At 32.6% G+C, this 8,435-nt stretch overlaps 1 protein-coding gene across 3 annotated transcripts; it reads left to right on the top strand.

Moving 5' to 3' along the window:
* The first annotated feature begins 337 nt into the window (after nt 1-337).
* On the top strand, nt 338-5,185 carry LOC111886145 (protein STICHEL). 3 transcript variants are annotated; one of them, XM_052767962.1, is made up of 7 exons: nt 339-1,247; nt 1,320-2,856; nt 2,940-3,156; nt 3,251-3,802; nt 3,909-4,527; nt 4,630-4,699; nt 4,795-5,185. In XM_052767962.1, the coding sequence occupies exons 1-7, from the start codon at nt 661-663 to the stop codon at nt 4,894-4,896; spliced, it is 3,684 nt and encodes a 1,227-aa protein (XP_052623922.1). In that variant the 5' UTR covers nt 339-660; the 3' UTR covers nt 4,897-5,185. The 3 variants fall into 3 exon arrangements, with proteins under 3 accessions (XP_052623923.1, XP_052623922.1, XP_023738140.2); XM_052767963.1 differs by having other exon boundaries at nt 338-2,856; nt 4,630-4,711; XM_023882372.3 differs by having other exon boundaries at nt 339-2,856.
* The last annotated feature ends 3,250 nt before the right edge of the window (nt 5,186-8,435 follow it).

Genomic DNA, 8,435 nt, shown 5'->3' with positions numbered 1-8,435 from the left:
GACTACCAATCTAAAAAAGTCGTGGTTTGGACTAAAACCCCAAAAAAATACATACCACAGGGACCATTTTTGCAATTTTGTCTTTTTTATTCAAATATTAAAAAAAAAATACCATTGCACATGCTTTGAAGTTAGATTTTATGAAAAATAAACAGTACATTGTTAATTTATTATTTAAAATTAAAACATAAATACATATACCACCTTTATTGATAAAAAAAAAAGTTGCTATTTACTGTAACAATTCGGTACCCCATCAATTTCAATTTTCAAATCCACATTAATTGGGTAGTCATAATTTTTAGAATGACTAAAATAAAAATAAAAACGTCGGACAAAAAGTGAGATGAATCCGGGGACAAAAGCAGAAGAATCTTTTTGAAGGGGACTATCAAATGTGCCACTGTTGAGAGGGAAGAACCCAAGTTCCACCTTTTACCCCCAATCTTTTCTCCGATTTCGATGAAATGTTGTCTCAAAAATCCTCTTTTTCCCTCCCCAATTCGAAAATCATCTCCTCCAAACCCTAATTTCTACTAAATGTACATTTGTACTTTATAGCTTTACACGAATCTGTCAGATCTGTGGCATTTACATTTACTCATTCTTTTGATTTTCCGAAGTTTTTCTGCAACTCATTGGAGCCGCAGCAGCAAGAAAATGTCTGCAAATCGCAGTGGTAGTTATAGTGGCGGCCTTGTTGATCCCAGTAATCTGCATCTGAAGAAGGAGTTAACTCAGATTAGGAAAGCTGCTCGTGCTTTACGAGATCCTGGTACGACTTCCTCATGGCGGTCTCCCCTCAGTTCATCTAGATCCACCACCGCCGTTGCTGTAGCAGCAGCAGCGGCCGCTTCTTCTTCCGTCACCAATGCCCCAAGCAACCATTATAATCACCATTATAGGAACAACACTAGTTACAGTATAGAAGAAACCGATGAGAATAATGTTAACGACATCAGCAACAGCATCAACAACAATGTTAGTGGTAGCAGTAATAATAATAATAATAAAAATAGGAGGAATGAGAAGAAGGTGTTTTTGTATAATTGGAAAACGCAGAGATCGGAGAGTGAGAGGAGCGCTTCCGTGACGGGGCAAACAGATGACACTACCAGAAGGCCAATACACCAACAAAGAGGAAATGTTGATGACGGAATCGGTGATTGTGATGAGAGTGTCGATGACAGCTTGAGCGATGCCCGAAATGATGGAGATTTGAAGAGTGTTGCTGCTGATGATCACAGGTACGCATTGTCATCTTCAAAGATGTTCAATAATTGCAAAGATGCAACTAGTCTCACAACACCACCTGTTAGGAGGGCATCATTGATGAAGAAGAAGCCAAAGAAAACATCACATGCGTCTGCTGCTTTAAAACTTCAACTGCAGAGACAGCTAAGCCTAGTTGACCAATATGATGATGTTAATTCGGATGATATAGTTGTTAAAGGGTCCTCAGTGACATCACCATTGTTGTCAAGGCTCAAATCTTCAAAATTGTTGAGAGGTGGTAGTAGGAAAGACGATTCATCTTACTGTTATAGCACCCCAGCTTTATCCACAAGTTCTTTCAACAAGTATTGCATTAGGAATCCAAGCACAGTTGGATCATGGGATGCAACAACTGATGGAGATGAAGGATTAGGTTATGACTATGATGATGATGATGAAGATGATCAGTTGGATCTACCAGGTCGCCATGGATGTGGGATTCCTTGTTACTGGTCTTCCTCCAAGAGAAGTACCCCAAAACGTGGTGGGGTTTGTGGTAGCTGTTACTCACCTTCATTTTCAGATACATTGAGAAGAAAAGGAAGCAGCATGTTGTGTGGTAGCCAAACCATGTACCATAGGCGATCATCAATAGGTGCTTACAACAAGAAGAGACATGTCCACAAATCTTCCCAAGGTCTTGTTCCATTGCTAACAAATGGTGCAGAAAGCAGAGATCGTTCATCTATTGGGACAGATGACGAGCTTTCAACTAACTATGGAGAGCTTGATTTGGAAGCTTTGAGTCGATTAGATGGAAGGAGGTGGTCAACAAGCTACAGAAGTCAAGAAGGTTTGGAGCTTGTAGCTGTAAATGGAGAAAGAGAAGGTGATTCTCCTTCATCTCTTGATAATATCAACTGCTACAGCCACAAGTATAAGCCAATGTTCTTTGAGGATTTGGTTGGGCAGAATGTTGTAGTCCAATCACTTGTGAATGCTATCATGAAAGGAAGAATTGCTCCAATTTATCTTTTCCAAGGTCCACGTGGCACTGGGAAAACATCAACTGCAAGAATCTTTGCTGCAGCCTTGAATTGCCTTGCTACTGGAGATACAAGACCTTGTGGGATTTGCAGGGAATGTGCTGAGTTTATTTCAGGGAAGAGCCACGTCATCACTGAAATGGATGGATCCAATAAGAAAGGGATTGATAAAGTTAGATATTTGATGAAGAAACTTCAAATGAATGTGGGTCTTTCTACATCAACCTTTACAAGGCATGAGGTTTATGTTATTGATGAGTGTCACTTGTTACCTTCTAAATTATGGTTGGCTTTCCAGAAGTTTCTAGAAGAACCACCTCCAAGTGTGGTGTTTATCTTTATAACTACTGATCTTGACAATGTGCCACGTGCTGTTTTGTCAAGATGCCAAAAGTATCTTTTTAGCAAAATTAAAGATAGCGACATAGTTAACAGATTGAGGAAAATCTCAGTGGATGAGAATTTGGATGTGGAAGAGGATGCATTGGATTTGATTGCATTGAATGTAGAAGGGTCATTGCGAGATGCTGAAACTATGTTGGATCAGTTAAGTTTATTAGGAAAGAGAATCACCACTGATTTGGTGAATGAACTTGTAAGTATCTAATCTACTGGTTTCTTGATCCTTGTAACTTTTTTATTCAAACTTTTTACTGATTCTTTTGGAGTTGATTGTAGGTAGGAGTTGTCTCTGATGAGAAGTTATTGGAACTTCTGGAGTTAGCAATGTCATCAAACACAGCTGAAACTGTGAAAAGAGCTAGAGAACTAATGGAATTGGGAGTTGACCCTATGGTCCTCATGTCTCAAATGGCTACACTTATTATGGACATTATTGCTGGAACATATCAAGTAATTGAAGCTAGTGCTGACTCATTGTTTGATGGTAGAAGCTGTAAGTTCTTCTCAACTTTTTTCTTTATAAACTTTAATACTAAGTATACTCGATTACTATAACTTTTACCATGGATGATTGCAACATTCTTCAGTGACAGAAGCAGAAATTGAAAGATTAAAGCATGCATTAAAACTTCTTTCTGAGTCTGAAAAACAATTAAGACTTTCAAGTGAAAGGTCAACATGGTTCACAGCAACCTTATTACAGCTAGGCTCAGTCCCATCAGCGGACCCCACTCCTTCCGGAAGCAGTAGAAGACAAAGCTCAAGGACTACCGAAGATGATCCATGTGCTACTTTCCGAGATATATATTTTCAAAAACAAAGGCAAGATTCCCAATATACCCCTCAAAAATCTACCCCTATGTACCCCCCTAAGCCTATCCGCCAAAATTCAACTAGCCCAAAAGATACCCTTCTATCAATGAGGCAGCTCATGAATGGGGATGCAATTGCAGCATCATCTGTCCCACATGATGATGATGATGATGATGATGTCATAATTGGAAATAATGTATCGAAACGTAGTAATTCAAATATATTGGATGATATTTGGGCACGTTGCATTGAAAAGTGCCATTCCAAGACTCTGAGGCAACTGCTTCATACTTATGGGAATCTGGTGTCGATTTCTGAAGATAAAGGTAATAATTAAGTTTCCATGTGCTTCAGTTCATATCTCTATGTAGGATGCTATAATAAAACAAATAACCGGAAATATGTTATTTATAATTTATATAAATTTTGCAGGAATTCTTGTTGCTTATATTGTGTTTCGGGATAAAGATATAAAAAGTAGAGCTGAAAGGTTTCTTAGTAGCATCACAAACTCATTTGAAATGGTTCTCCACCGCAACATAGAAGTCAGAATCATATTACTTTCAGATGACGGGCCCACACCAAAACCCAATCCGGATTCCCTTCAAGAACCACAAAAGGGACCACGAGGAAGCTTTCATGATTCCGACGGAAAGATGTCCGGAATCATCAATTCCAGAGCTGCATCCCCACTTGTTGCAAAAGGGAGAAAGCCCCCCAAAACCGGGAATCCGGTCCAAAGAATAGAATCCATCATTCACGAACAGCGGTTAGAAACCGCGTGGTTACAAACTGCAGAAAAGGGCGGAACTCCCGGATCGTTGAACCGGTTGAAACCGGAACGGAATCAGGTTTTACCGCAAGATGGCGGGGACCACCAGCGGCAGATGGTGGCGATGGACCCGTTGTCACAGGAGAAATGGGAAGACGAGTTGACCCGTGAACTTAATCTTTTGAAGATAAAAGACGGAAATACCCTTTCGAAGGAACATATTGGGCGGCAGTATCCGATGTCACCGAGCTTGTTGCATGATGGCAGTTTAGGGGGCAAGTAAGTGGTTGACGAACTGTTTTTTTTTTTTTTTTTTTTTCTCGTGTGAAGATAAAAGACCGAAATACCCTTTTACCAATTCTTATGGTTTTTGTTATACAGGGGATATGAGTCTGGATCAGGAGGTGGTGGTTGTTTCTGTTTTAACAAGAGGCGGAATAGGAGGGGGAAGGTAAACTGTTAGGTAGTGTTTGGTATGATGGAATTATGGAATGTGTAGCAGTAACAGTATCAGTAACAGTAACAGTAAACTATTATTTTGAACAGATGAAGCCCGGAACACCGGTTGGCCCACGAAGAGGAGCAAGATTTTTATTGTTTGGGGAGTGTGGAAAGTCAGGAAGGACAGATCACAGATCTAGAAGATGACTGTTTAAAAAAGTCAAAATTCCAATCCAAGGTCATAATATTTTCATAATTTAATGCTTCTTGTAGTTTGAGGAGGAGGGAGATACATGTAAAGTTTTAACAACTGGGATTTTCTGCATTTTTCCTATTTTTTTTTTAAAATTTTATTTTGTGAGAAAAATAAAGGTGAAGACTGAAGAGGGACCATTCTTTCTTCACTTCCCTTTCAACTTGCACTTGATGTGGTATGCTTATTGGTAGTTGTTTTGAGTTAAATGCAATAAAATAACAACGAACTTTTATTGATTTATTTATTAATTTTTATGACATCTTAAATTTATTTCTTATTACAGCTTTATATTTTGAAAAATCTGATTAATCACATCAATGATTGTTATAATTAGTGAAAATAAAAGTATTGTCTTGATAAAACAAAAAGTTGAAAGTACAATGTTATAGTCTGGTAGATCTTTTGAAAAGTAATGTCTCAATTAGAATTTTTTTTTGAATGTATGATGCTCTAATAAAAAATGTAAGTAGGTATTATACAAATAAACAAAAGTATATTAATTCTTGTATTTAGTCTTTTTATGAAAGTGTAGAAAACTACTATTTGTATTTGTATTTGTAAAAAGGGAGAAATGCAAGAAATAACAGTGAACTTTTGAATAAATGTTGGCAATAAATCAATTTTGTTGTATAAATTAGCAAGAAATCAATTTTATGCATGAATTAATAAAAATAAAAAAAATATAATAAATTAACGATTGTTGTATAAGTTGATAAAAAACCACTTTATTTGATTAAAAAATATATTATATAAAAGAGTCATTGGTAACTCATTCCGATATATTTGCACCGAAATTCGAGTTGTATAAAATGTCTTGGTCTCTTTAGATTCATGCCCAAAACCATGAATCACTTACGTTTTTGGAGTTTAGACTGCAAACATTAAGACGGACGTAGTCATAATATGTATATTTTTTTAAGGATTGGGCTGGACCAAAGCTTAAAAAAGATTTGTTATCTACAAATAGAAATTTTAACCTAAAAATAAAACTAAATATTTTTAAGACAGTCAAAAAAGTTAATATTGTATTTTCATGGGGCTAAATGCAATAATAAACATACTTTCAATTATTTATATATTTACAGTACTAGGTTTAAAACCCGTATGTTATACGGGTTTGATAAAACAAAATATAAAATATAAAAGTTTAAACAAAAATTTATTTAAATTTGAAATTTGAAATTTAAAATTTGAATTTAAAAGGATACATATCTTAAATATTATTAAAAGAGAAACCTTATGACATCATTTTAAATAATCTGGACCATTGATTGTATTTCAATCTTATTTTTTCCACCCTTAGATCAAATTGCTGACATCATCTTCCCTATATGGAATGTATTTAATTCCAATAAATGCTTTCCAATCATCAATCAATAACTTACATTTGTTGAAATGAAATGTATTTAATTCCAATAAAAGTTTTTCATATTTTACATCTTGAATTTTCAGTTATGAAGATTTTAATATGGTCAATTTTAAAAACATATTACTAACAAATCATTTCAATCATGACCTTAATATCAACCATTAATATAAATCCGTTTATATTAGTAAACCATTAATATAAAATCTTTTTTTATTAGGAAATTATTAATACCGAAAAATCATATTCAAATTATCACATACATATATGATTGATCATTGAATCCGCGGCTCACATTTATTTTCAATCGTTTCTTTTCTTCAAACATTCTCCTACAACATCGTTAATATTGCTTATAACTTCCATCATCATTCTCTGTTATAAACATTCGCTCTTGTGAGCTAGAAGGTCAGTACCTTCTTTCGCTTTTTATATTTTTTTCGATTATTTTTTGTTCCTATATCAAATGTATGTATTCATATATTTCGATTTTCTTTGTCACAAATTACATGAAATCAGTTAACTACTTTTTTGAAACTTTTCAAATCAACATGAAAAGATATTAGGTACCTTTAACAAAACAAAAATTAACTATCTTGGGAACTAACATTAATTACAAAAATGTTACTTTTATATATTAGAGATGATTATGATTTTTTTTTTTATTTTTATGTCATAAGAATCCGATTAATTTTGGCATGATTTTAAAATATCATTGAAATTATTATGTTTTTGTATATCATATCAACCTACTTTTTTATTTTTATATAGTAAAAATAAAATTTATTAATTTACACAACAAATATAGATATTTCAAATATTGTAATATTATTATACCTTACAAAATACAACTCCCTCCAAAATAAATTTTCGCCAGTAATTTCATCCATAATTTCAACAAATTTAAATTTGTATTTTCTTTATATAATTTTTTTTAATGATCCTGGTTTTTTTTCTCCAAAAGTATATCAAACATTTACGTCTTAGATAATGTTGCCCTATTATAATTATTATTTTCCAAAAATATATTCTTTTAATGAGGAATTTGATATAATAAAGGAAGTGAATGTTAATTAAAATGAGATATATATTCCATAATTATTACATGAGTTTATTAAAAAAAATTAATATCAAGGTGTAAGCATTAAACATTTTTAAAGTGAAATTTCAGAATACATACACACGATGATGTTGTACAATGAAATATAAAATTGAATAGACTGAAAAAAAAACACTATTAAAGCAGTCAATCTTGAAAATAACATAGTTATGAAAAATTATAAAGTAAGATAAAAATTATAAGATATTAGGAGATTTGTAAAAAGTACATTTAGTAAAAACGTTATGGTTATTGGAAAAAATAAAACCGTTAAGATTAGTGAAAATACAATATATAAACTAAATTATCACAATAGTAATGAAATGTCATTATTTGATATTTCATATAATTGAAAGATATATCAAATTACATTGATGATATACTAAAATAATTCAAAGTTGCGCCAAAACGAATGCAAAGTTCTTCGAACACTAAATAAATAAGAACAAACATAAAAGCTAGCATTTATATTCATAATCAATTTAAAATAAACCAATCATGATTTAGAAAATAATCTCCATTGATGATATACTAAAATTAAATCTGTATAACATTTAACATTTTATAAATTATATTACATAACTTTATTTGAATAAATGAAATAGTTGTCAATATTTAATGCAATAGAAAAAACGGTATATTGGTTGTCAATATATATTTAAATTAGGTAACATTATTATGCAATGAACGTCTAATTAAAATGCTTATAAATATATAAATATCATAACTATATGAGACGAGGAAAATCGTTCAACTAATAAAACAAAAAATGATGTCTACAAAGAGATCTTTCAATGATTATATATATTTATCGTTTCCAATGTATTTTCTACACATTTCAATAATACCAATAACCATATATTTTTTTTATAATCATTATACAATAACTATAAACGATTATATGTTTTTTATGCGTTTCCCGCGTTTAACGCGGACTATAATCTAGTTAAATACTATATTAGTACTAATATTGTAATTTATTGGTTATTTTCAATTAAGGCAATTATTAATTGAAGTGTAAATAT

The sequence above is a fragment of the Lactuca sativa genome, chromosome 9 (genome assembly GCF_002870075.4).
Source record: "Lactuca sativa cultivar Salinas chromosome 9, Lsat_Salinas_v11, whole genome shotgun sequence".
Lineage (NCBI taxonomy): Eukaryota > Viridiplantae > Streptophyta > Magnoliopsida > Asterales > Asteraceae > Lactuca > Lactuca sativa.
The sequence above is the reverse complement of the archived record's forward strand: the minus strand, read 5'-3'. Positions and strand labels throughout refer to the sequence as shown.

What these genes read in the sequence shown, in the direction of transcription:
- LOC111886145 (XM_023882372.3), top strand. Translation starts at nt 661, where the DNA reads ATGTCTGCAAATCGCAGTGGTAGTTATAGTGGCGGCCTTGTTGATCCC. An exon ending in CTGATTTGGTGAATGAACTT is followed by an intron (nt 2,857 to 2,939) that starts GTAAGTATCTAA and finishes AGTTGATTGTAG; the next exon opens with GTAGGAGTTGTCTCTGATGA. An exon ending in ATTGTTTGATGGTAGAAGCT is followed by an intron (nt 3,157 to 3,250) that starts GTAAGTTCTTCT and finishes AACATTCTTCAG; the next exon opens with TGACAGAAGCAGAAATTGAA.